Consider the following 27,527-nt stretch of genomic DNA (forward strand, 5'->3'; position numbering starts at 1 on the left):
GTCCCAGGTGAAGACACTCCCTCCACTAATGCAAGTAGTCACTTTCTCTGTAATTTATAGTTTAAAAAGTTGAAAGGTTGCAACTTGCCTGGAATATTGGGGGGCTAAGTGATGTGGTTAGGCCATACAGCCAGTATATGTCAGCAGTAGGACTACTCAGGATTTCCTGGCTTCCACACCAGTTCTCTATTCACTTATACTCATTGCCTCTCAGTCATGGTCTGATTGAGTTAGTGGAACTTTCTAGTTCCCCAATCCCCAATCATTGCCTCCTCTTCCCCTCCCTCCCAGGCCCCTCAGATAAAGCTCTTCAATCCCTCCCCTATTCTGCCAGTTTTCCTTCTCACAATCGCACTGGTACCTAGGTCTCAAGGGCCCTAGGGGTTTGATGGCTTATCAGCAAGAAATGGATCTGATAACCTTTTGCCTAGATTTCTTCTCTTCCCTATCTCACTTGATCTGATGTTGTATTTATCTATGTACATGGGAAAGTCTTGTCACTTCTCCTAAGCCTCAGTTTCTGCATCTATCAAATGGGGTGATATTTACCATGCCTATCTCATAGGGTAGTTGTGAAAAAAGTGCTTTGCAAAACCTACAGAGCTTTATGAGTGGGAATGAGGAATATATTCATCCATTCTCAACTCCCCCTCTCACTTACCACCCGCCCACTTCCACCACCACCCCTTGTAATCATGTTTCCTACTCCACCATTCTCCAGAACATGTTTTGTCCAAGGGAGTCAGAGCTTTTTTAACTGATATATCTCCATCTTTTTATCCTCCAACTTCTGCAGCTTTTGACACTGTTGATCACACCCCTCTTCCAAAAGCTCTTTTCCTCTTAGCTTTTGGGACTCACCTTAGCCAGGCTCTCTTGGTTTTCCCACCTGTCTGTGTACTTCTTCTCAGTCTCTTTTGTAGCTTCTTCATCCATCTCTAGCCCCCAAAACACGGCTTCTGTCTAGGGACCTTTTCTTTTTTTCTTCTATATTTCTTCCCTTAGTTACCTCATCCTCTGCCACTGGTTCAATTATCTATACTAAGATAACTCCCAAATCTATACATCCAGCCCTCCTGGGTACCATGCCCCATTGTCATCTCAAGAGCATCTCAAACTTGACATGTGCAAAATGGATTTCCTCAGCTTTTCCCTTAGCTAAGTCCAGCCTTCCTTCAGGCTTCCCTGTTTCTGTTGAGAGCTCTACAACCTCGAACCTCGAAACGTCGGAGGCATCCTTGACTCACCCCTCTCTCATATCCTGCCTTCCAGAGTATCTTAGGTGTGAAATCTTGTCAGTTTTCCTCTACAATATTTCTTACACCCATCCCTTCTTTCTCCTTCATGACTCCCACTGTAATTCAGGCCCATGTCAGGCCTGTACTCTTGGAACAGCTTCCTCCTCATTGTCACTGATTTTAATCTTTTGATCCATCAATAAACATTTATTAAGTTCCTACTGTGTGCCAGATACTGCTAAATGTGGTGATACAAAAAGAGGGAAAAGACCATCCTTGCCCTCAAGAAGCTTACAATCTAATGGGGGAGACAGCATACAAATATATGTATAAAGCAGACTATATATAAGATAAGTAGGAAATAATTAATAGAGGAAGACATTGGGATTATGAGGGGTTAGGGAAGGCTTTCTGAAGAAGGTGGGATTTTAGCTGGCATTTAAAGGAATCCAGGGAGGTCAGCAGTTGGAGCAGAGGAGGAAGATCCTTCCAGGCTTGGGGGTCAACCAGAGAGAATGAGTCCTTCTTCTTTCCAATGCACTCCCCACACAGCTGCCTAAATAATTTTCTTTAAAAAAAAATATTTATTTTAATAAGCATTTACAATTTGTTCCTTGCACTGCCCCCCTCATTGAGAAAAACAAAGAAGGCCGGGAGGGAGAGAGGGAAGGAAGGAAGGAAAAAACTCTCATCTTAAACATACATAGGTCAGCAAAACAAATTCCCATATCAGCCATGACCGGTACGTGTGTGTATGTGTGTACATATTCATACATTTTATTTGCATGTTATATATACAAGCACACACTTATATAATTATAAGTTCTCATCATCTCTTTGGCAGAATATGGATGATGTGTTCTGTCTTCATTCCTGGACCTAAAGTTGCCCAAAGTATTTTCCTGAGGTTCTCAGCAGACCCTTAAGGCTCGTGAGGTCCAGGTGCTACCTTCTCCATAAAGCCTCCCCAGATCCAATGGATCAGATTTGGGTCTTCTCTCCCTCCTCAAGTTACCAGGCATTGATTTTCTGTGTACATGTTATAACCCTTGGTAATGGAAGCTCTTTTAAGGAAGACACTATATTGTCCTGGTCTTTGGCTCCCCTGTGCTTAGCACAATGCCTGGTCCACAGAGTCACATGAACACCCTTATACACTCCCTCTAATTCTGCCCGTGACATTGAGGGGTATGAGCATTTGAGGGCACATCTAGCTTTATGGGAACAGAGATGGGAGTTAGGTTGGAGATCTTGACTTCTACCCCTGATTTTGGTCTCAGCACCACTGATGCAGAAAACACTTTGGAGAGAGCTCAGCTTCCTGCCCCAGACCCCTCATCCCTTAGGACAAGGCAGCCCAGACTTGGGACCTCTCTAGTAAGCTTAGTCTCTTGGCTGCAAGAATCCTTGCGCTTTGCAAGCATCCTGTCCCAGGAAGGGCCCTCTGAGCACACAATTACAATACCATAACAGGGAGGGAGGGAAGGTCAGCTAGCCCAGGGGCGTAATGGACAGTCTGATGCCTTGAGCAAGCACCCAAGGACTGAATGGAACCCAGGAATCAGCACAGCTGTATTATGGGTACACACACACACACACACACACACACACACACACACACACACACACACACCAGGGCAAGAAGAATTCACATGTACACAATCAGCTCGCCCAGGAACACAAACGTGCAAGTATATAGAGCACACTTTGAACCCATGCACGCATAGAGAATCCATCTGTAAGGAAGGCGGTGCAATGGACTTGGCATCCAAAGTCCCAGGCTCATGGCCATGCTCTGCCACTTGATAGCCTGGCATGCCCATAGGCGGGTCATTTCTCACCAGAACTGAGCTTCCTCATCTGTAAAATGGTCTGATAACCCTTACATGCCCCCCCCCCCAGAGCTGTTTTGAGGAAAGTCATTTATTAGGCATGTCGTTGTTCTCGAAACATTCTAGGAACACCAGAATGTCAGAGCCACAAAATTATCAGCCCTTCATGAACAGAGGAGAAAATTGAGGCTCAAAGAAATTAATGCATGTTAAAGCCAATTCTAATCTGGGGAACTGATTATTAAATTTTTAATGTGCATGTTTATACAGAGGATGGCATGTATGAAATTCAGTGCTTGATTTATAAATGTTAATAAAGCAGACAAAACTTTAAATACCTATGTTCACTTTTTTTTGGAGAGCTGATTGTTAAACATTTACAAGCACACCCCTGCCAAATGCTCCAGCAAAAGCCACCTGTCTCAGGACAGTTACCTCCATATAGAGGTAACTGGCACCTTCACCTGTTCAAAGTTACAGACACAAACATACAATTCCCTTGACATACAGTAGAGTGCAGAGAAAAGAATAGTGAACTGAGATTCAAGGGACAGGTTTGAGGGCCAACTTTGCCACTAACTCCCTCTGTGACCTTGGAAATCCCTTCCCCACTCTGGGCCTCAGTTTCCTCCTCCATTTAAACAAGGTAATCTCTGGAGCCCCTTTTAGCTCTAACATCCTGTGAGCACAGATCTTTCCTGAGCTTATTTGAAGGAGGGGAGGCATGATCCCTGGAACCCTCTGCTCCCTCCATTCCCCTGAAGTCTCAGGGCCAAAGAAAGGTTAACAACAGCCAGGAAAAGGGAAAAGACTTCCTGGGGGAGATGGTGTTGGGGGGAGGGGTGACTAACAAGGGCAGCCTCCTGCTAATGGGGGCGTGGGAACAACCCCTGGGAGGGGAGTCCAAGACATTGCATAAGAGCAGCGGATGTCTGAGGAAGGAGAGCCAGAAATGGAAAATTAGGCTCCTGGTACTCCCTCTGGCCTTCGGCTTGGTCTCCATCAGAGAGGGGCCAGAAATAATACTGCTGAGAAAGGAGAATATTCTGTGTCTCTCCCACCTGCCACCCCCAAATGCCCTCTGTCCATTCACAGAACTCACAGGGTGCTACTACCCAAGAGTTCAGTCACCAGCCTCTGGTATAAAGCTTGTCTCACTAACCCCCCTCAGAGCCCCCCAGGTTTCCTTTTCATCTGCGTCTGCCCTGGTCCCACTAAGCATAGGACTAAGCAAAAAAGGGAAGGCCCTGGAAAGGAGATGATGGATGAACTGAGGAGACCCTGAGCTTCCGTTTGATGACTACAAGGTCAGAGCAATGGCAAGGACCTTAAAGATAATCTCATTTAACCTCTCCTTCCTCGTTTTACAGAAGAGGAAATTGAGGCCTGAGAGGTTAAGTGACTTACTCCAGGTCACACTGGTACTAAAGTGTAGAACTGGGATTCGGATCCATGTCTTTTAATGCAGCATTCATTCTGTTCCACCATACCGGCCTTCTCCTAAGGGTGAAAAGCCAGAAGGGATCTAAGTACCTAGAACACATTGTATCATAACTGAAGAGAACCTTACAATAGAGAAGGCTTGAGCAAGAATAGCTGACCTTAATTGCTGGCCTTCTTAGTGGGGGGGAGAGAAGGGAGGGAGAGAATTTGCAACTCAAAATTTGAAATAAAAAACTTAAAACTCTTTTTACATGTAATTGAGGGAAAAATAAAATGTTAAATTTTTTAAAAATTATAATGTGGAGAGCAAAACCAAAGGAAGAATAACTGACCTTGTCTTTAAGGTTTGCAAAGGGCTTTATATACATTATCTCTTTTAATACTTAGTAATAACCCAGTGAGGTATAATGCTAATATTATCCTCATTTTACAGAGAAGGAAACTTGGGAGGGGGAGGGAAGGTAGGGATCCACAGCTAGCCCAGGGTCAAACAGTTACTGTCAGAGGTAGAATTCAAACCCAGGACTTCCTGACTTCAAATCTAAAGCGTTATCTACTATAGTAGGTTCCACTTGAAGGGCTTTAAAATGTGAAATGTTCGATCTGGGGATGTTAGAGTATTAAATATTAGAACTGGAAGGGACCTGAGAGATTCATCTAGACCACCTGGGGTTTTAACACCAGTGATGTACAACGGGAAAAGTACTGGCTCGCATTTTGGGATGCTAACAGGGGATTTATTGTCTTTGATTATGTTTATTTGTTAGAAGAGTTTTGTTTGAGCATGTTTTTACCCCCTGGGAGTGGGGGGGGGGGGTGGAGAAGGGGAGGAGAAAAAAATAACATATGATCATGAAAAAATAATTTAATTGGATAGAATACTGCCTCTAGAATCAAAAGACCCAGATTTAGGTTCCATCTCTGAGGTGTGCTACCAGTGTGATCTTGGGCAATTTACTTAACTTCCCTAGGCCACTATTTTCATGTGTAATATGGGGGGAGGGGGAGATCAGATGCTTCTGTGGTCCTAGGTCTATGATCATCTGTGGTTCTGGGGTGGGGTGATATACCTAAATGGGGAAAGGAAACCATACCCTCGCAGGGTATACTGCTCTGAATCATGGTATCCTCTCCCTTCCCAACTCCACCCCAAGTCCATCCACAAAGTCCCCAGTAACCTAAGATAAGCATTTATTTATTTATAAGCATTGGGGGTATATGGAATCAGTGAGTTCAAGACTAAGGCTCAGTCTCTGAATCAGAGTTGGGGTTCAGTGTGGGGACAAGTCTCACTCAGACTGACCTTGACTTCAGCAGCACCTGCTAAAACCAACTGGAGAACAGAAAAAGACAAAGAACACCCCCTAAAGAGATGGGTTGGGTTGTGCCTCCAGGAACTTCCTGTGATTACCTCTGGAGGTTGTCAAGGCAATGCAGTCCCTTAGGGTATGGGGGAGGGGAGGCCCACGTGACAGGAGGTGGGCTGGGTGAAGGAAAGGGGGGCTACCCTTGGGAACAAAGTCAGACTGTGAAGCCAAGAGGCCAGCTCCTTGCGTAAGCCCTTCTGATGCAACCAGCAGGCAGACAATTCCTTTGACCGGCCTGGAGCCTTTCTGAGAAAGGGAAACCAGGGAGTGGGATCCACCCCCTTCCCTCCGCCCAATCTCCAGAGCTGTGCCAGGTATTGTGGTAGGGGGAGGGGAGAGGAAGGAAGCTGGGAAGGAAGGATCATGGGAACATAGTCTTGAAATCAGAAGGTGCTGCCTGTCTTTCCTGGGACTCTCATCCTGAAGGCTGTGGGGACAGCCCTCTGAGTGCCCAGGGTCACATTCTTTTTTCTTTTATCAATTTTTTTATTGCTTCAATATAACACATATTTATTTTCTCTCCCTCCTATCTCCCCTGAATTGAAAAGAAAAAAAAAATCTTTGTAACAAATATAACAACCATAACAAACAATTATGACAAATAAGTTCCCCCACTGGCCACATCACAAAATGTGTCCCCCGAGCCCATTCTCTCTGCAGTAGATGCCCCTTCTTGACTTAGCACGTTGTTGCTATTTCTGAGTCATGCCTCTTTCATGACCCCATTTGGGGTTTTCTTGGCAGAGATAATGGAGTGGCTTACCATTTCCTTCTCCAGCTCATTTTACAGATGAGGAAACTGAGTTAAATGACTTGCCCTGGGTCACATAGCTATTAAATGAGGCCAGATTTGAATCTAGGGAGAGGAGTCTTCCTGACTCCAGACCCAGGCTCTATACACTGCACCACCTAGCTGCCCCACTTGTCAGGACTGATGCATTAAAGATTTCTGTTTCCAGTAGGATTTAGATTAGATCACCTGTAATGTCCCTTTTGGGTCTTGGATTTTCAACTCCGTGAGGATAGGCTCATCTGTCTGGTCTAGTTTAAATATACATTCTTTAAGAGGGAACAAGGATGGGATTAATATTTTCTATAGGTCCTACATGTCCTATATTTGCTAATATTGCTATATATGTTACATAACGTGAATACTTTCCAACTTGGGAGATAAGCTTTACACTAATATCTTTCTCCATCTGACATTCTGTCCATCTTTTAAAGACCATCACAAAGGCCATCTTGTCCATGATAGTCTTCTTGCGCAGCTATGAATTTCACCTTCATTCACCTCCACCAATCTACTTTTCCCTCCTTATTATACATTATTTCCCTTCATGCACTGTATGGTCCAACCAACCTCAACTTTTTGCTGTTCATCATGTACAATCAGTCCCGCCTCCAAATCTTTGTTCTGGCTATCTTCTTCTTTTGGAATGCAATCCCCCCTAATCTCCACCATTTAGAATCCTTGGTTTTCTTCAAGACTCAACTCAAGCACCACCTTCTACATTAAGCCTTTCATTGGATCCTAGAGGTGGGTTCACATGCTACCTCTGCCCTCAAGGAACTTTCCAATGTAATGTGGGGAGAAAACAAGCAAAAATATACAAATCAGCTGGTTGGTTGTTGTCCTTCATCATCGAAGAGAACCAAAATGAAATCACCACTGTAAAGTGAAATTTCAGTGTGTCCAACTATGACTGATCAGACCAATACGAGCTCGGAGAGCTCTACCACAGTATGGGCACAGATAGTCCATATGAATATTTGAAGTGGATATCCCAAATTTGTGCATCCTGCATTTACTTTGTGCTGTCTCAATTTTGCTTTTTTCACAGAGCGCAGCACCCTTTCTGATGTGGGCACGCCATGCTGAGTGGTCCTGCGCCAGTGTTTCCCATGTTGCACAGTCAAATCCAAAGTTCTTGAGAGAGACCTTGATAGTGTCCTTGTATTGTTTCTTCTGGCCACCATGTGATCGCCTGCCCCATGCAAGTTCTCCATAAAACAGTCTTTTTGGCAAGCATACATTTTGCATTTGAACAACGTGGCCAGCCCATCAGAGTTGTGCTCTCTGAAGCATAGTTTGAATGCTTGGCAGTTCAGCTCAAGCAAGGACTTCAGTGTCTGGTACCTTATCCTGCTAGGTGATCCTCAGAATCTTCCTAAGACAGTTCAAATGGAGATTCAGTTTCCTGGCATGGCTCTGGTAGACTGTCCATGTTTCATAAGCATATAACAATGAGGTCAGCTCTGTAGACCTTCAATTTGGTAGTCAGTGTAATATCTCTTCTCTCCCAAATCTTTCTTTGGAGCCTCCCAAACACTGAGCTAGCTCTGGCAATGCGTGCATCAACCTCATTGTCAATGTGTACATCCTAGGAAAGTATACTACCAAGATGAGTGAACTTATCCACAGAATTCAAAACTTCTCCATTTGTTGTAACTGATGGTTCCACATATGGATGGTGTGGTGGTGGCTGATGGAGCTATATACAGGATAAATAGGAAATAATCAACGGGGGAGGGTTAGGAATTAAGAAGGGTTGGGAAAGTCTGCCAACAGAAGGCTGGATTTTTGTTGAGACTTAAAGGAAGTCAAGGAGGTTAATAGTTGGAGCAGAGGGCAGAGAGCATTCCTGGCATGGAGGACAGACAGAAAGAATGCCTGGAGCTGAGAAATGGAGGGTCATGTTCTGTGAACAGCCAGGTGACCAGTGTCACTGGATGGAAGAGTAGGTGTAGAGAAGTAAGGTGTAAGAAGATGGGAAAGATAGGAAGAGGCTAGGTTACAAAAGGCTTTGAATGTCAAACGGAACATTTTATATTTGCTCCTGGGGCAGTAGGGAGCCACTGAAGTTTATTGAGTATGGAAGTATATGACAGGTCTTGCATTTTAGGGAAATCACGTTAGTGGCTGAATGGAGGATAGATTGGAGTAGGGAGAGACTGGAAGCAGGCAGATGCCCCAGAAGGCTATTACAACAATCCAGGCATGAGGTGATGAGGTAGCATACATGCTGCATGGAGTGCTCCCCCTAGGCTCAGTTTCCCATGCTCCAGGGCCTGTACTCCAAACCTTGCCACCCTAGCATCCTATGACTTAGCATGAAATGCACCAACTCTCCACTCTGTAGAGTAAGATACCCACTTTGTCATAACCTGCCCCCTCTACCTCTCCAATCTTCTTATGCCTTCTACTTCTGGCCTCCTGGCTGTATATTGAACAAGTTGCTATCTCATGACTAGCATTTTTATGGACTCTCCTCCATACTGGAATGCTCTCCCTCATCATCTCTGCCCTCTGGCTTCCTTCAGGTCCCAGCTAAAATCTCATTTTCAGGAAACCTCCCCCCTCCTCCTTAACTCAGGTCCCTTCCCTCTGAGAGTATCTCCAGTGTATCCTGTCTCTAGTTTGTTTGTACATAGCTGTTTGCATGTTGTCTCTCAACATTAGACTGAGTTCCTTGAGGGCAGGGCCTACCTTTTGCCTCTTTGTATCCTAATGCAACTTAGCAAATTAGCAACTTGTAACAGTTACCTGTTACACAGCAGAAGCTTTGTCATTCAGTCAAGCCAATTCTCCCTGATCCCATTTTGGAGTTTTCTTGACAAAAATACTGGAATGCTTTGCCATTTCCTTCTCTAGCTCATTTTACAGTTGAGGAAACTGAGGCAAACAGGGTTAAACGACTTGCCCACATAGCTAGGAAGTGTCCAAGGTGGGATTTGAACTCAGGCAGATGAGTCTGCCTGACTCCAGGCCCAGCATTCTATCCACTTTGTCACCTAACTACACTAGTAGGAGCTTAATAAATGCTTTTAGACTGACTGGCTATATGACCACAGGAAAGTGATCTCTCTGAACTTTGTTTCCTTGGTCTTTAAAATGGAACTAAGGGTTATTGTGAGGAAAGTACTTTGTAAATTGTAACACAACACACTTTTTAAAGAAGGGAATTATTTCTATGTTCCTCTCCCCAGGTTAGACACTGGGGGAACATAGAAGATATATTGCTGACATCCAGGATATCTAAGATTCACAGGACCACAGGTATAGAAATGGAAGGGAAGGCCCCTCATTCAAAGTCCTCATTTAACAGAGGAAAAAACCTGCTGACTGAGGTTAAGTGACTTGCCCAAGGTCACACAGGTAGTAAAGATCCAAGGCAGGGTGTGAGTCTACATCTAACTCCAGAAATAGCACTCTTTTTCACTAAACTACACTGACTCCTCCTTCTAGGCTGGGAAGTTTACCATCATAATATTCCTCGTCCCACTCCCCCTCCTACACCCCAATACCTACACTGGGAGATGTCTGGTTCTCTCCCTCTACATACGTTCTGGGTGCCAAAAGTGAATCAATTCCTGCTAAGGCCCCCACCTCCCTGCAAGGCTAAAATTCCCACTCCCTTTCTTTCCTTCCTCCCTCATTACCTCCTTCCCTTTCTCTTTTCCTTCCTTTCCTTTCTTTCTCCTTCTCTCCCTCCTTCTCTTTCTTCTTCCTTTCCTTCCTCCTTTCCTCCCTCCCTCCCTTCCTTCCTTCCTTCCTTCCTTCCTTCCTTCCTTCCTTCCTTCCTTCCTTCCTTCTTTCCTTCTTCCCTTCCTATCCTCAGGTATGGAAAGGGTAAGGGGCCCCAAGCCTGGCTCCATTCTTCCCTTTTTAACCACCTCAAGTTTTCCTAAAGTCCTCTCAGGCATAGTTTTTGGGAGACAGGGAAGGATTGGGTCAGCAGAAAGAGTGCTGGTTCTGGAGTCAGAGAACCTGGATGGAGTCAGGAAGATCTCAGTGAATCTCACTTTAGATACTAACTGTGTGACTTTGGGCCTCAGTTTCCTCATGTATAAAATGAATGGGTTGGATTAGAGGACCCCGAAGTAAGTCTATGATCTTAGGATGTACAAGCTGACCAGATGATAATAACTAATTTCTTCTAGTGATTTAAGATTTACAAAGTACTTTCCTCATAAAGTAAGGAAAGATGTAAAAGGATGATTATCCCCATCACAGAAAGCAGAAATAAAGATGTTGTAAAAACAAAATATATCAATAAGAAAAATTTTAAATGAGGGGTTGAAGAGAGGACTGGGCTTTGAATTAGGAAGGACATGGGTTGAAATCTCAACTTCCACACTTAACAGTTTGGTGGCCTGGGCTCATCCAGCTTGGGGTTATAGGCCTCACAAGGCTGATGGAAGGAAGGAAAGTGTTTTGTAAATATTAAAGCCCTAGAGAAATGTGAGTTAGAATGATTAGATCAGCCTTGGGAAATTTTTTGTGGGGTCAGTTTCTCTCCTGCCAGCAACCAACACCACACACCCCTTCCTCCCCTCCCCCCTTCCTCCCCCCCCCCCCCCTTCCTCCCAGCAACCAGAAGGGCAGGACCCTGGACAATACCTGGGCAGAGCAGTGCCTTCAGCTCCCCTCACTGGGCATGGGGAACCAAGTCCAAGCTGAGAAAGTCATCTTTAGGGAAAGATGGTATCTAAGGTCATGAACTGAATGAGCTCCAGGAGCCTAGAAGCAACCCAGGAAGTAGTAAAAGCTGTGACTAGGATTCAGGAGACTTGGATTCTAATCTAGGCTCTGCCACTGAAGCCATCTCTGAATCTTAGTTTCTTTCTCTGTAAATTGAGAGGGTTGAACTAAGCGATTTCTAAGGCCCTTTCTATCTCTAACCCTCTATAAGATACAACTTTTGTCCTCTAGAATAATAGAATTTAGAGCTGTAACTGAGGTGGCCACCTCATTTATCCCCCTAGGAGAAAAGTGACTTTCTGAAGGTCACTAAGCTAAGTAGCAGGGTTGCTTTCCCTCTTGGCCTCAGTTTCCTCCTCTGAAAAATAGGGGGTGAGGGGTTCATAGAACTTAACTGAATGATCTCTAGAATTCCTTTTGGCTGTGGGGTCTTCTGAGACCATAATTCTTAGATAGAGAAGTCATTAGATGGGGAGAGCTGAAGGACAGAGCTGGGCAGGAGAAGAAAACAGTCTAGGGATTAGAAGGATCCTAGCGGGCAGCAAAACAAGCTTGTGGGGACAGGAGGTAACAAGAAGAGAGCAAGGGTCATAAGCTTTCTGACACTTTGCCCTGAGGCTTGGCATTCTGGGCCCCTGCCCAGCACTAACCTTGTTTGCCAGGGAAGCACTTTCTCTGGTTACCAGGATATTGCATCAGGATGGTAACTGACTACTCTGTCATCCCCACCTACTCTGTTTCTGGGTGGGGTCCAGGCTTGACTCTCCATGCCCTTGAAGCCTCTCTGAACAGCTCAGCTGGGGTTGGATGTTAGACTACTCTGCATGACTCCAAGCTTGACCAGGTCATTTGAGGTTTTCTAAGTCTTCTCATAGAATCCTAAAAATCCAGAGTGTTAGACCTGGAAAAAAATTTAAGTGAGTGTCACACACGCCTTACCCTGATGGAGTTCGAAGTCTAATAGTCCAAACATATACTTTTAAGAATCAGAAGACTCAGGTTTGTGCCCTAAGGCTGACATTTATTTACCAACCATGTGGATGAATGTCATAGCCGAAAGTTAGGTAGGCCAACCTCTGGATAGAGTATAAATTCTCTCTACCACAACCTTGCCAAACAGTCATGCGCTCTCTTCTTGCAAACCTACACTGATAGGAGGAGAAGACCCTCTGAGTTGCTGGCCCAAAGAGAAACAATTACTATTTATATTCACTCTGAGTCATGAGGGCCCCCAAAATAACCATTAAGTGGTGCTTGGGCAGGGACCTATTGTTGGCCAATCAGAGAGAGCCAGAGTGAACTGGGTTTGAGACATGGTCTCTAAGAAAGAAATCTAGCCAATAAACCCCAAGATAATTAGATAGGTTTCAGCCATCAAAATTTACCTTCCTTTTGGGCAGAACACTCTCAGATAAGGGCATGAAAGCCCATATGGGGACAGAGAGGAGAGGAAAGGAGAAGAGGACAAGCTGAGTTGCCCAACTGGAAGTGGTCAGCTGGGTCCCCTTTGGGGCAGCTCAGACTACTCACAGGTTGTGGTTTGTCCTTCATTCTCGAAGAGGACCATGACATCAGGAAGATGATGACATGATTTGCAATTGAATTGCCATCCCTTGATTCACTTCTTAAACAGACCTAATCACTAAATGGATGTTACCTCACTCAAAGTAAGAACTCAGAAAGAACTTAGCTTAAAAAGGTCAAGGTCTCCTACTGCATCCTGGGTCATCTCCAGTCTTCTTGTTTAATATCTGGCCACTGGACCCAGATGACTCTGGAGGAGAAAGTGAGGCTGGTGACTTTGCACAGCTCTACCTCACTCAAATCCAATTCAATTGCAAGTCATGACATATTTTTCTGATGCCATGGTCCTCTTTGAGAATGAAGGACAAACCACAACTCTTTTAGGTCTTCAGGTGTGGCTTGTTGACTGTTTACAGAACAAGTCCTTTTATTAAGGGGATTTGTTCTGTGAAGTTGGATTCAGTCAAAGTGCCTCACTTGAGGACCTAGAGGGTCACATGTGGCCTCAAGGGTGCAGGTTCCCCACCCTGGGCTACAGTTTGTTTTGTTTTTTAATATGAAGCTTAAATCAGCCTTTCTGCAGCATCTGCTCCCTCCTTCTAGTTCTTCCTTTTGGGGGCAAGCGGAACAAATCTAATGCTGCTTCTCATAGAATTATAAAATTTAGTTCTGGAAGGGATTTTGAGATCATCAAGTTCAAAACCTTCATTTTACAGAAGAAGTAACTGAGGCAGAGAGGTTTAATCATTAATCCAAAGTCATACAGGAAGGAAGTAGGAGAGCTAGGATGGAAAACCAGACCCTATTATTCCTAATTCAGTGTCCCTAAATCTAGGCTGCTTCTCCCATTCCTGCTAAATTTCTTCATTTCCAGGCTAACCATACTATCTCTCTAGTTGTTCCTTCAAATGATCTTCCCACAGTCTGCTTTCCAGTCCTTTCCTCATGCAGGTAGCCATCCTTTACGTACAATGTGCTCATCAAGTCTTGGCTAACATGTCTTCACCTCTCCTCTCTGCCCTTCCAAACATTCCCTATTCTTTAAGACCCCCTTCCAATTCCAGTCCCATTTTATCTGGAACAGGTGAGCATAGTTGGCCTGGTATTATCTGTTCCTTTTCCCTACATGGGTCTTCCTTCAATTCAATAGATATTAAGAGCCTGTTCCATGTTAAACACATAAAAAATGACATTTTCCCTGCCATCAAGGAGCTACTATTCCACTCTCCAACTAGACTGTGAGATATCTGGAGGCAATGCTACATAATATTCTTTTCCAGTGCCTTCCTGAAGCAGGAGCACAGGGCTAGGCACACAAGTGAGCTCAGAAAATGGGAGCTGATTGACAGGGGAATCCTGAGTGTGGGAGAGCTCTCCAGTCAGGGAAAGTCCTTTGTAGATGCTGGGATGTTAAACTGAGCAGTACCTTTCAAAACAGCATTGTCTTTATAGACATTAGAAGGTTCAGTTAGTGCCAAAGGTAAGGACCTCTCTCCAGAGAATACAATTTACTGTAAGGGGTAATCTCTAATAGATTGGGGAGGAACTGCAGCATTAAAAAAACATCCTTTATAACCTCAATGCAATCTATACCTAATAAGTGTTTGTTGACTTGAACTGGCTTAATCTTAAATATTCTCGTTTCTCTAACTCCCTAAGGTTTATTCGCAACAAACCTGGGAAGTAGGCAATGCAAGAATCCTTCTTGCTATTTTACAGATGAGGAAACTAAAGCTAAGAGAGAGTGGTTTCCATCCAGCCAATAAACATCAGAGCCAGAATTTGAGACCACATTTCCTACCCGCCAAGTCCAGGCTCTTTGCATTATACCATGTTACATCTCTATGGGATTCTCACAATCCTCTTCTTTCCCTGAAGGAGGCCTTTCTGGTTGGCTGAGAAGCTGACCTTGGTCTGGTTTGAGATGGAGTTAAGCTTGAGTAAAATATAAGAGTCTAACTTCAGTCCTGAGCTTCCTAAGCAGACTATCCCCCAGGAAGCCCTGTCTGGACTCAGATTCCTGATGCTTCTCTGTCCTCAGCAGCTCCTGATCCAGTACTTTTTCAGGGGTATTGGCTCCAAGGTCACACCTGATGAAGGATGTCTGCAAAGCACAGGTGACCAGAGTGGCTGACAACACCTGAGCCTCAGAGGACAGGAAATAGACTGAAGGAATGAGTGGCCTCTAAGATGGAATCCTAGCATGTCAGAGCCTGAAGAAACCTAAGAAACCTTCTGGTCCAATTCTCTCGTTTTACAGAGGAGTCAACTAAGACCAGGAGAGAAGAAGGAGGGGTGAGGGCTTGCCCAAGAGTGTTTAGTGGCAGAGATGTGTCTAGACTATGAAGTTCTTAATTGAGACTTGAATTTTTTTTTATAACTACATTTCAATATAATTGGGTTCCTTTGTAATTCTATGTATTTATTTTATACATTTAAAAACATTACTCTGAGAGGGATCCATAGGCTTTAACAAATTGCCAGAGGAGTTCCTGACCTCAAAATGGTTAAGAATCTCTGGCAGAAACAAGTTCTCTTGACTTGTAGCTCAAGTTACCATAGGTCTTGAGTGGGATTACCATAGGGGTCTTCAAAGGAATAATGGCAAGGACACTAGGTTTGGAGACATGAGACTTGGATCTGAATTCTAATTCTACCACTAACTTGCTCAATGAACCTGGGAAAATTGCTTTCTCTTTCTGGGTCTCAGTTTCCTCAGCTGTGAAATGAGAGTTGGACTCTGTGATCTCAAAAGCCCCTCCTGACTCTAATAATCTAGGAGCAAATGAAAAAAGTCTTCAAAAAACAAAGGAATAAGGAAAGTTATGGCTCCTCTATGCCTGTTGTTAGGAGGCATGTAAAGTATAATTTTACTTTACACCTATTATGAGGTTCAGTGTATAGAGCTCTGGGCCCAGAGTCAAGAAAATCTGAGTTCAAATATGGCTTTAGATACTTACTAGCTGTGTGACCCTGGCAAGTCACTTAACCTGGATTTACCTTAATCCACTGGAGAAGGAAATGGCAAACCTCTCTAGTATCCTTGGCAAGAGACCCCCACTGGAACATATTGGCATGCTATGGTCAGACATGACTGAACAACAACATGTGTATTATATGCTATATGGATAGATGGCATCTGGAGCATTTTGATCTCTTCTGGTGCCATATTCATAAGCTGCAGGACATTCAAGGCTCTACAAGTGTCTGGATTTCAGGACTTCAGGAAGGACTCCAGGATGACCTCAAGATATGTTTATTCAGAGATTGGTTGAAAGAATTAGAATGTTTAGAAATGACAAGTATTTGAACAGTTATCCATGTGGAAGAGAGGTTCAATTTGTTAAGCTTGGCCACAGAGGATAGAAGTAGGTGAAATTGATGGAGAGTTTGGAGACCCAGATTTTTGGCTTGATGTGAAGAAAAACTTCACTTCCACACTTCTCCACCATGGGGTTAGATATATTCAAAAGTGGAATGGGTTGTCTCTAATCTAGAGGCAGTGAGTTCCCTCCTTTCTGGAGATCTTTAAGTAGAGGTCAGGTGACTTCTTAGGTTTGATGTAAAGGAAATTCCTACCCATGATGGACTGGACTAAATGACTTCCAAGTTTTGAGGTTCTGGGATATACTGTTGTGACAAAGATCAAGATTTGAAGGAAGGTTCAATGATGAGATCTCATCTTTCCTTTCATTCTGTATGAGCCCTGCTCAAAATAATAGTATGCCACACCCCAAACTTCTCCCCTCCCAAAGTCTGGTCAGAATTTGCATGTAATGCACTGTTCATCAGAGTCCGAAGTGTGGAATTCAGGGCAAGTGGGACCTTGGGGGGGGGGGTGAGGGGGAGGCTTTAGAACGTAAAGTGTTAACAGCTGGAAGGGACTTTCCTCTAATTTCCTCTGAAAAGAGAAGTGATTTCCCCAAGTTACAGCAGCAAAGGGACTTAAACCACATCTCTTGCCTCCTATCCTAGTGCACCTGCTAGCTGGTAAGGATAGTTTCAGGAGAGATGGGGTTTTCCCCTGCTGGCCTCAGGTAGGCTCAGGGGTGGGGTAGTCTGGGCCCCCAGGACATCAAATCTTCCCTCTCAGACTCTTGGGTGCCGACAGGCGCTGCGGTAGTGCGCGTGGCTCTGAGGGGTCGGGAGGTTGCCTTCCCCACCCGCGGATATGAGCCCTCGGCCCGACGGGCGGGGCTGGGGGGGATGTTGCAATCAGGAGGCGGGGCGGGATGCGTCCGGCGCCGCGGGGGGCGGGAGGTGGGGACCCGAGATTAGCTCAGCTTTACATCACCCCAGGCCGGTGACTGGCCCGAGCATCTGCCGAGACACTTGTAGAGCCAGCTGCAGAGGCTCCGCACTGACGGGTCAGCGGCGCAAACATGCAGGGGCTGTGGGCTCTCTGAGCCCTTCCCCAGCCCCAGCCCCAACCAGCCGGACCCAAGTAAATGAGTCCCCTGACCTCGTGAGCCAGGTAGAGCCGCGACGTGGAGGGGGACCAGCGCAGAGGCAGAGCGAGGTCGGGGGTGGTCCGAGTCCCTGCGTTGCTCCCTAAGTGTGTCTGGCTACTGTACGGGATGGGAGAGAGTGACTTGGGCTGAGTGTCCGTATGGGGCAGAGGCTGAGGAGTTGTGGATCTTTGTGGTGTGTTGTGTATGTGCTAGTAGCTAGGGGAGAAGCCTGAGGGAGTTGTGTAAGGGACAGTGGCAGAGAGTTGCGGTCTGGATCGCGGGTGGGAGGACCATTGTCGAAGTTCTTTGTTTGCGTTTTGTTTGTGTTAAGAGCGCCGGCCTGGAAGCAGCGGAGAGGAGGGTGTGTGTGGGTTTTTTGTATGTGTTTACATGGAGGACAGGCAAGGTAGTTATAGTGGTCAGGTTGTATCCTGCGGTTGGGGACGGGGATGAGAATGTCACCAAAGAGGAGTGTGTGTGTGTGTGTGTGTGTGTGTGTGTGTGTGTGTGTGCGCGCGCTCGCGCATATGTCAGCGTTTGGATCACCGGGACTCGGGTGTGTCAGGGCTCGGGTGGAAGTTGTGTCAGTGGGTGATGAAGCCTGGGTGGGTGCCTGGCCCCAATGCCTCAGGGTTCTGGTGCCTGAGATGTGTCATTATCCCTGTGACGTGTGTCTGCAGAAGTGTGATGAGGTTGTATGTGTTTCCTGTGTAGACTGGGTATGAGGGCCGATTTGTTTCTTAACAGTGCAGCTAGTCATAGACTTAAGAGCTGAAAAGGACCCCAGAAGTCATCTAATCTAATCATCTCGATTTGGAGAGAGGAAATGACTTTCTTTATAAGTAGTGACAGAATTAGGATTTGAACCCAGGTCCATATCCAGCATCCATTCCACCAGCCTACCATGATCACTATGCCCTGCACCTCAAATTAAGAACAATAACAGCCTAGACTCTCTAGTGTTCTATAGTTTAAAAAGTCTTTTCCTTGATAAAACCCTGAGGGTAACTAGCTACTGCTAGGATTTTTGTCACCATTATATAGAAGAGGCACAGAGAGGAAAAGTGATTTGTCTCTATTTAAGCTAGTAAATTTCAAGATCTAGCTAAGAACCAGGTCCTCTGAATTCAAATTAGTGTTTTTTCCACCACAATAAACAATTCTCTCTCTCTCTCTCTCTCTCTCTCTCTCTCTCTCTCTCTCTCTCTCTCTCTCAGTCTGCTGAGGGGCCAGGTTTGATGTGTACAGCACCACTAATAACTTTCTACAGGGGTATGAGAGGCTGAGCTTCCCTCTTAGGGGATGCCAGAGGGGGTCTTCTGAAGCTGATCCAACCCTTCTGATGCCCACTGTCCTCACTGTTTCCAAGCTATAGCAGGCCACTCCCACCCTTGGCACATGCCCCAAGGGCACATAGCTTCCGGTCTCACGGGAGTACTGGCTGCCTGTTTCCAGGGAGATATCATCTCCTCCTCCCCACCCCCTAGAGAGGTTCCTGGGTATGACTGTCTGAAGTATTCGCCTTTGGGGGATTCGATTTGTCTGTCTAGCTTCTTGTCTGTTTTGTCTTCTCAGTGTGTCAGGCTCTGCCCTAGCTTTCCTGTCCATGTCTATTAAATATATTGGGGGAGGAGGTGGTTCTGCCTGGTGTGTCTATCAGTCTTCTTGTATGTTTATTGGGCGTTTCATCCCCTTATTTTACAGATGAAGAAACTGAGACCCAGTGACTTTAAGTGACATACTCAAAAGATCACATAGGTGTTTTTCTGGGGTGTGTGTGTCTTGAAAGTTTTCGATGGAAGGAATAAAATAAGAATAAATATTTAATAATTGTTCGTTATGTGTCAGATACATTACTGTGCACTTTGCAAATAACTATCTCATTTGGTCCTCGTAACAACCCTGGGAGGTAGGTGCTATTCTTATCCCCATTGTATAGTTGAGGAAACTGAGGCAGACAGCAGTTAAATGACTTGCACAAGGTCACACAAATAGGGAGAAAGTGTCTGAAGCTGGATTTGAACTCAATCTTCCTGACTACAGGCCCAGCACTCTTTCCACCGTACCACCTAAGGGAAAGGGTCATTTGGGTGTGTGCTTGGGGTTCATTTGCCAAGGTGGGGAGGGAAGAGGAAGGATGAATTCATGTGTTGGGTCATGCTGTGTAGGTTGTGTGTATGTTTGTTGATCCCCAGGACTCTAAAGCTGAGTACCTGACACTGACTTACAGCAGCAGGAAAGGGAAAGGCTGGCTAAGAGAACAGAAGAGGATGTCAGGAAAGATAGGATGGCTTCCTGGAAACCATCTTGAATCAGAGAAAGAATAGGGCTCTTCCCCTGGGAGCCACCTGGCATTTGATTTCTGTCCAGGCTAAAAGCAATAGCTCCACCCTGAGACCCTGAGAGGAGCATAAAGGGCCCCTGGAGGAACATGAAAGGGCTAGGGATTCAGACCTTGGGTTTCAAGCCTGTCTCTACCAATAACTTGCTAGGTGACCTGCATGTGTCATTTCCCTTTTCTGAGTGTCACTGTCTCCATCTGTCAACTAGAGGATGATTTGTGTCTCATCTGCCTCAGAGAGCTGAGGATCCTGTGAGACTTTGTGAGACTGTGAGTCTCGTCTTTGATGCACACTGTGGAAAAGGTGTTGACTTTGGAGTCAGAGGGACCTAGGTTTACATCTTGCCTCTGCCGCTCGATTCCTATGTAACTTTGGACAAGTTACTTCAGTTCCCTGGGCTTCACCTATAAAATGAGAGCTTTGGGTTCATTGACCTCTGAGGTCCCCTGGGGCTCTACAGTCCAGAGAAGTTTAAATGGAAGATACTCTCCTCCCCCCACCATGGACCCTCACTCAGCCAGGCCCCTGAACATGCTGGGTTCTCACAGTTGTCTGCCTGCCTTTTTTTACATGGTGCCTTGATGGAATCACACATTTGGACCCCACTTTGGCTGAGAACGGTGTCAGTGGAAACTCCCTCCACTAAGGAAAATCAGCAAATTCCCTGGAACTTATTGGCCCAGAGAGAACTACCCATGCACTGGAAAGTGAAGTGACTTACTTCCCTGTGCTTATATAATCGTTATGTGTAAGACCCAGGATTTGAAACTAGATCTTTCTGACTCCAGGGCTGGCCCATCCACTCTATCCAGCTTGCTGTTGTTCAGTGTGGTCCACCCTTCTGTGGACCAGAGCACACCAGTACTGCTCACGGAGTTTACTTGGCAAAGATACTGAAGTGGTTTCCACTTTCCTTCTCCAGTGCATTGGGTAAGTGACTTGCCCAGGGTCACACAACTATTAACAGTGTTAGGCTGGATTTGAACTCAAATCTTCCTGACTGCAAACTCAGTGCCCTAGTCACTGAACCACCTAGCTGCCTTTCCTGAGAGAGCAATAATAATTAAATAGGCTACCTCATAGTTGTGAAATTTTAGTCTTGATTTTTGCTAATTTGTTGTGTTCCCTTGGACAAATCTCTCTCTCTGAACCTCAGTTTTCTCCTCTGTAAAATGGCCTTTTCCAGCTTTAGCATTCTGGTTTAAGCTCCATTTCATCTCTTGACTTCCCATGGTCTGTATCCTAAGATCAGTTTCAATACTGATTATTTTCTATTCCATGCCAAAATGTTACATGATGTTTTTTATTGTGTTCTTTACTCTTGAGCCACACAGTAGCCACACACTGTTTATAGGCATATCCTAGGATTGAAAGCTGGAAGGGATTGTACAGACAAGGAAACTGAGACCAAGAGTTTTTAACTGACATGTGCAGAATCACAGAGGTAGTAAATAGAAGTGCCAAGATTTGAACTCAGGTCCCCTGACTCTAAATCCAGGGATTCCATAGGTGACACCCTGAGATATCCTCGGGATCTGTAAGACCTCTCATTTCCAAATGTCCTCTTTAAGTCTCTTCATCTTCTTGTCCCTAGATGAACCTCACTTCAATGACACTCTCTATGGATTTTCCCCGGAAGAAAAAGCTGCTGGAATATGATGATGATGATGATGATGACTCCGTTCCAGAGCAGCCCCCCCTGAAGCAAGCCCATCGAGACACTCATCTTTGCCCAACCCCCTGCCAGCAGCCCCTCATCAAGCCCCCAGAGCCCACCTCTGATGCTCCTGCTGCCTTTTCTAGGCTGGGGCCCTACATACTCCTAGAGGCCCAGGATGGTGGCAGGGCCTACCGGGCAGTGCACTGCCCCACAAACACGGAGTACATGTGTAAGGTATGTGCCACTCTTTTCCAACCCCTCAATTCTTCCACAACATTGAAGAGCAGGGGCAAAGAATGTCCTGTTGGAGAGGTCAGCTTGTGGGAGGGCATATGGTTGAGACCAGAGGTAGTGGTGCAAGGGTCATGCTGAGCCACAACAAAGGGTCTGGTGCCAATTTCTAGCTTGTTGCCTGCTGGCCCTTAGATTGCCCTTAGGGTATGAAGTGGAGGCTGGAGGAACCCAAAGAATTTCAGGAATGGCAGGAAGACAGAGGCCTGTCTCTGGACATTCCCATCTTCAGATCCTAGAATTTGGCTCATCAAAATATAGACTAGGCTATGTTGCTGGGTATACTCTTAGAGGCAGCTGATGAAGAAATGGTTGGGGTGCTGGGCTTAGAGTCAGAGAGACCTATGTTCAAATCTGACCTGAGACACTTTCTAGCTCTCTGACCCTGGGCAAATCATTTAACTGCTGTCTGCTTCAATTTCCTCAACTATAAAATGGGGGTAATAACAGCACCTACTTCACAGGGTTATTGAAGATAAAATGAAATCATTGTAAAAGAGCAGTTAGGTGGCTCAGTGACAGAGCACCAGGATCTAGAGTCAGGAGGAGAGTTCAAATACCACCTCAAACACTTGCTAGCTGTGTGAACCTGGGCAAATCACTTATCCCTGCTTGCCTCAATTTCCTCATCTGTAAAATGAGCTGCAGAAGGAAATGGCAAACTACTCCAGTATCTTTGCCAAGAAAACCCCAGATCATGTCATGCATGAGATGACTGAATAACAACACAGTGCCTGACATCAAGTAGGCCCGATAGAAATGCTTATTCCCTTCCTTCCTAGTTGGGACACAGAATGTCAGAGCTCTAAAGGGCCTTACATGGATCATAGACTCTGTTGAGTTGGAAGGGACTTCAGAAATCTAGTCTAACCTGTACCTCTCCACAGCATCCTCAATAAGGCATCATCTGGTTTCCATTTTGAAGGTCTTAGACCTGAGTATGTTAGGGTTTCAGTGGACTTTGGAGCATTAATGTTTCTATGTCTAGGTTTCAGGACCCACTAAGGTTCAGAAGATTTAGTGCTGAAAGGGATCTCAGAAATTATCTGGTCCAGGGATTCTTAACCTCAGATCCATGAACTTAAAAAAAAAATTTTTATAGTGGTAGTTCAACATAATTGGTTTCCCTTGTAATCCTAGGGTTTTTTATTTTATGGATTTAAATTATTCTTCTGAGAAGGGATTCTTCAGCTTCACCAGGGTCCCTGCTAAAGGGGTTCATGACACAAAATAGGTTAAGAAATCCTACTCCAGTCCAGCCTGCTCCTTTTACAGAGGAGAAAATAGAGGTCCAAAGGGTCTGGTTAATAGCTGCCCTTAGAGGTAACCAGCTTGTGCCTATCAGGAGACCCCATACCCTAACTAGTGACTTGTCCAAAGTCATGCCACCAGTCCTTGCCTGAATTAGAAGATGGCACTCCATTATGGCTATTCTTTTTTAGATCAAGGGTTCTTAACCTGGTGTGAGATAGATTTCCGGAGGTCTGTAAATCTGTATGGGAAAAAAATTATATCTCGTATACACTAGCCTCTAATTGAAATTTAACATTTCCTTCAGTTATGATGAAAAACCCCCACCATTATTTTGAGTAGGGGTCCACAGGCTTCACCAGAGTGCTGGGGCGGGGAGGGTGGGGGGTGGTGTGTGGAGGAGTGGTCTATGACACAAAGCTACCTGTTTTAAAAGATAATCTGCTGTTTGCGTTCATCTTGCCCCTGTTCATTGACATATTAGACTTCTAGTGTGACCTAGGACAAAGTCAATTCTCTCTGGGCAATAGTTTCCACCTATGTAAAAGAGTTTGGGGTAGGTGACTTTCTAGGATCTCTTCCATCCCCAGTAGTCTAGGAGACTGTATTTCCCTATCTTGTTAATACCAAACTTGGCTGGTACCTGCTTGGTTTTGCTGGTGGGTGCTGATCCCTGGTGGACATCATTAGAATTGCAACTAATCCCAACCTTGCTTTTTTAGGTGTATCTTGCTGGTTCCTATCAGGAGTTGCTGTCTCCCTATGCCCACGTACCCCGACACCCTCATGTAGCTCCTGTGGCTGAGGCAGTTTTGGGCAAGCATCATGTCTATGTATTCTTCCCAAGGGCATATGGTGACATGCACAGCTACGTGAGGGAACGAAGACGGATCCCCGAGCGGGAGGCAGTCTCACTCTTCCTCCAGATGGCCCAAGCTGTGGCCCACTGCCACCAGCACAATCTGGTCTTGCGAGACCTCAAGTTGAGGAAGTTTGTCTTTGTCAACCAGGAGAGGTGAGTGCATGAAAGCAAGCATCCCCATCCTGAACACCCCCTACTATCCTCCCCCAAGCCCCTCCAAAGAAACCTGGCTTCCTAGTCATTCAGCCTCCGGTTTGGCTTTAATCTATCAACCTATCCATCAACGATTGTTCATTAAGGACCTACTATGTGCTAGGTGCTGGGAATACAAATATAGCGAATGAAACAATCCCTCCTGGCAGAGAGTAAGCACCCAGACTATAGTGAGGACCACATTTGCCCCCCTCCTCTCATGCCCTTTGCAGCCTGGAATCATAGAACACAAGATGTTAGCTTATAATATATGTGTATTGGAATGAAGTAACCATAGAACAGACTGTTGAAGCTAAAGGGAATCTCAGAGACTTATCAGTCAGTCCATAAACATTTATTAACATCTTACTATATGCCAGACACTGTGCCAAGTTCTGGGGGCATAACAAAAGGCAAAAGCAGGGTCCCTACCCTCAAGGAGCTTCCATTCTAATGGGGAGACAACATGCAAGTAACTCGGCACATACAAGATACATATAGAATAGATAATAACTAATGCATGTATAGTATTTACTGTGCACCAAGCACTGTGCTAAGTGCTTTATAATTATTGTCTGATTTGGTCTTCATAGTAACTCTGGGAGGTATGTGCTGTTGTTCTCCCCATTTTACAGATGAAGAAACTGAGGGAAACAGAGGTTAAATGACTTGCCCAAGGTGGCACAGGTAGGGCTTGTCTGAGTCCATATTTGAATTCAGGTTTTCCCAACTCTAGGTCCAATGTGTTATCTGTTGCACCACCCAGCTGCCCCCAAAAATAGAAAATATGAAAAATGGAAATAATTATAATGTAGCATATATATAATATAATAATTATCTAAGGAATTATAGAGGGAAAGCAGCCTTCTTATTATGATGATAGGGGAGCCAAGGCCCAGAAGGAAGGGAACAGTTAGTAACCTGGCCTTCTCTTATTCTCTCCCCCGGACCTAGGACAAAGCTGGCTCTGGAGAACCTCGAGGACTCATGTCCGCTAATGGGGCCAGATGACTCCCTATGGGATAAGCATGGCTGTCCAGCCTATGTGGGACCTGAGATCCTCACCTCCCGGGACTCCTACTCGGGCAAGGCGGCCGATGTTTGGAGCCTGGGTGTGGCACTGTACACCATGCTGGCTGGACGCTACCCATTCCAGGACACAGCTCCTGCCCTGCTCTTTGGCAAGATCCGCAGGGGTGCCTTTGCCCTCCCTGAGGGCCTGTCTGCCCGTGCCTGCTGTCTGGTCCGCTGCCTGCTCAGGCGGGAACCCAGTGAGAGGCTCACTGCCCAGGGCATTTTGCTGCACCCCTGGTTCCAGGGAGGGGGAACCCCCCCTGAGGAGCCTGGAGTATGGGTAGCAGAGCAGGTGGTGCCAGACAGCCAAGACTCCAGGGAGGAGGAGGCCAGGCAGGAAACTGAGGAGGGGCTGTATAGTTAGGCCCAGAGGGGCATCTCCTCTGTTCTGCCCTAACCCTGACTGGCCCCACTGGCTGGGGCAGCTCAAGCCTCATGGAAACTCCCCTTCTTCCTTTTTGAATCAAGCCAAACCCCACTCAAGTGCCTTAATGGTGGAGAAGAAAGGAGGCAGGTGTGTGTGTACATGATTGGTACCTGCTGCACACACTTCACACACACATGCTAGTCTGTGCACATACTAGTTATATGAAGTTTTGGTGCACACATGTGGCAAACTCAAGCTGAACATGTCCCGCTCCACTTGCATGGTGGTGCACATATTGTTATATGGACATAGCTGGTACTGTACAAATACCTAGAAGTCATGGCCTTAACTTCCTGATTTGAGTGGCCAGAAGGCCCTCTCGGGCCCTTCCCCTGCAGACTCAGAGCGCTGGGAGGAAGGATACTGGAGGAAGAGCCAGGCCATCAGCCAGCCAATAAGAAAACAGTAGGAGAGGGCCAACTTGGGGTGGGGAGACTGGAAAGAAGGTATTATCCTGGGCAGACTGGAAGGTCTGTATTGGGGTGGGGAGAACAAGTGAGAAGGCAGTCATCTCAGGTGTCAGGCAAAGTCTTCAGTCCTTGGTTCTAGAGCTCCAGGGCATATGAGGAATTATAGATCTGGGCCTCTGATGGTAGACCAAAGAAGGGTAGGATGAAGGACTTCTAAGGTTCCAAGAGAGGCCCTCAGCTTACTGACTCTGGGAACTGTGTTTTCCTTTCCCTGTCCCCAAACAGCAATTCAACATTCCTTCAGGCTATGTGATTTCAGAGCCAGTCAAAGGGTTCAGTCTGAGAACCAGGCTCTCTCTCCCCAGGGGCCTGCTCCAGTGCCTGGACACCTGCTTCCTCAGTCCCCCTGGGACCTCCAATTGAGTCTATGGGGAAAGGACATGATATGCAGCATCTATTTTTGTCTTTTGACTAATAAAGGACATTTTTAAAATACTCCCATTTCTCCATATGGTTTCCTTGGCCCACCTCACTCCACCCCTTTTTCCCTGGCTTAAAACTAGCTCCTCAGAGAAAGATCTTGTTCCCTAAACCTCAGGGGGGTACGAGGAGGCTACGGGTGCCCTGGAACTACATCTAGGTGGGGGAGGCCTAGCTGGAGTCTCATGAATAATAATGACAACTACTGATCTAGCCTTAACAACCACTCCATGAAGTCAGCTGTGCAAGTATTATTAGAAGAGTCAATACATTCTTTTTTGATGTGACCTGGGAACTTCCTGAAAGTAAACTCCCTCTGCATTGTAGACTGGCACCTTCTCTGCAGCTTATGGTCTTGGGGACACAGAGAGATTGTTACTTGCCCAGAGTCACCTAACCAGAATGTGGCAGGGGCAGGACCCTGAGATCACTTCTCCTGTTTACTGCATCTTCCTGATTCCCGAATAAAATACATTCCTGGCTTGCTTTAAGGACAATTTCATCATTCAGAAACTGAGGGAAGTCACAAAGGGAGCTGCTTTCCTGGACCTGATTCCAATCAACAAGGGGAAGGTGGCTGCTGAAATAGAAATGATGATAACCCTGGGGGAAGTGACTGTTCCACCTCAGATTTCCCAAAGAGGAGAAGAAAGCTGGGCGCAGACTAACATGAAGCTGCGTAGCTTTTTAAAAAATTTTTAATTTTAATTTTCAGTTCTAAATTCTCTCCACCCCTTCTCCCCACCCATTGAGAAGGCCAGAAATAGAATACCCATTATACATACGGCCATTCAAAACATTTTCACATTAGCCATAATATGAAAATTTCAAGGGTTCAGAGAAAGGATGTGTGGTAACCCATGACCTTTAGGTGAAGTCAGCCCACGAGGCATGTGAAGTTCTCGAGAATGGAATTTTGAAGACAAAGATGAGAGATTTGAATGAGTAAGAAAAATGAGACTTGTCTAGGGAGATCAGTGTAGATGCAGAGGGAAGGTGATTCAATTTCATTTTTAAATGTTTTATTGATGCAATTTTCTTTTTTAATGTCATTTCCTATTGACTTCTCCAATAGAGCCCTTCCTTGTAAACAAATAACAGTGATAATAATAAGCTGCTGTTTTTATATGGCTTTAAAGTGTGCAGAGCACTTTACACGTATTTTATTTGAGTCACACAAGAACCCTATTATCCCCATTTT

The 27,527-nt window shown here is 45.5% G+C and overlaps 1 protein-coding gene across 5 annotated transcripts in view; it reads left to right on the forward strand.

Moving 5' to 3' along the window:
* The window catches only part of TRIB3 (tribbles pseudokinase 3), a 34,733-nt gene extending 8,392 nt beyond the window's left edge, over positions 1 to 26,341 (forward strand). The window contains exons 1-5 of one of the 5 annotated variants that reach the window (XM_072631680.1): positions 17,174 to 17,360; positions 20,468 to 20,609; positions 21,274 to 21,573; positions 23,604 to 23,896; positions 24,890 to 26,341. In XM_072631680.1, the coding sequence (XP_072487781.1) occupies positions 21,274 to 21,573; positions 23,604 to 23,896; positions 24,890 to 25,373 (1,077 nt within the window). In that variant the 5' untranslated portion in view covers positions 17,174 to 17,360; positions 20,468 to 20,609 and the 3' untranslated portion in view covers positions 25,374 to 26,341. Of the gene's footprint in view, positions 1 to 17,140; positions 17,406 to 20,467; positions 20,610 to 21,273; positions 21,574 to 23,603; positions 23,897 to 24,889 lie in introns of those variants that run through there. The other 4 variants (XM_072631677.1, XM_072631681.1, XM_072631678.1 and 1 more) reach the window with 4 other exon arrangements.
* The last annotated feature ends 1,186 nt before the right edge of the window (positions 26,342 to 27,527 follow it).

The sequence above is a fragment of the Notamacropus eugenii genome, chromosome 1, assembly GCF_028372415.1.
Source record: "Notamacropus eugenii isolate mMacEug1 chromosome 1, mMacEug1.pri_v2, whole genome shotgun sequence".
NCBI lineage: Eukaryota > Metazoa > Chordata > Mammalia > Diprotodontia > Macropodidae > Notamacropus > Notamacropus eugenii.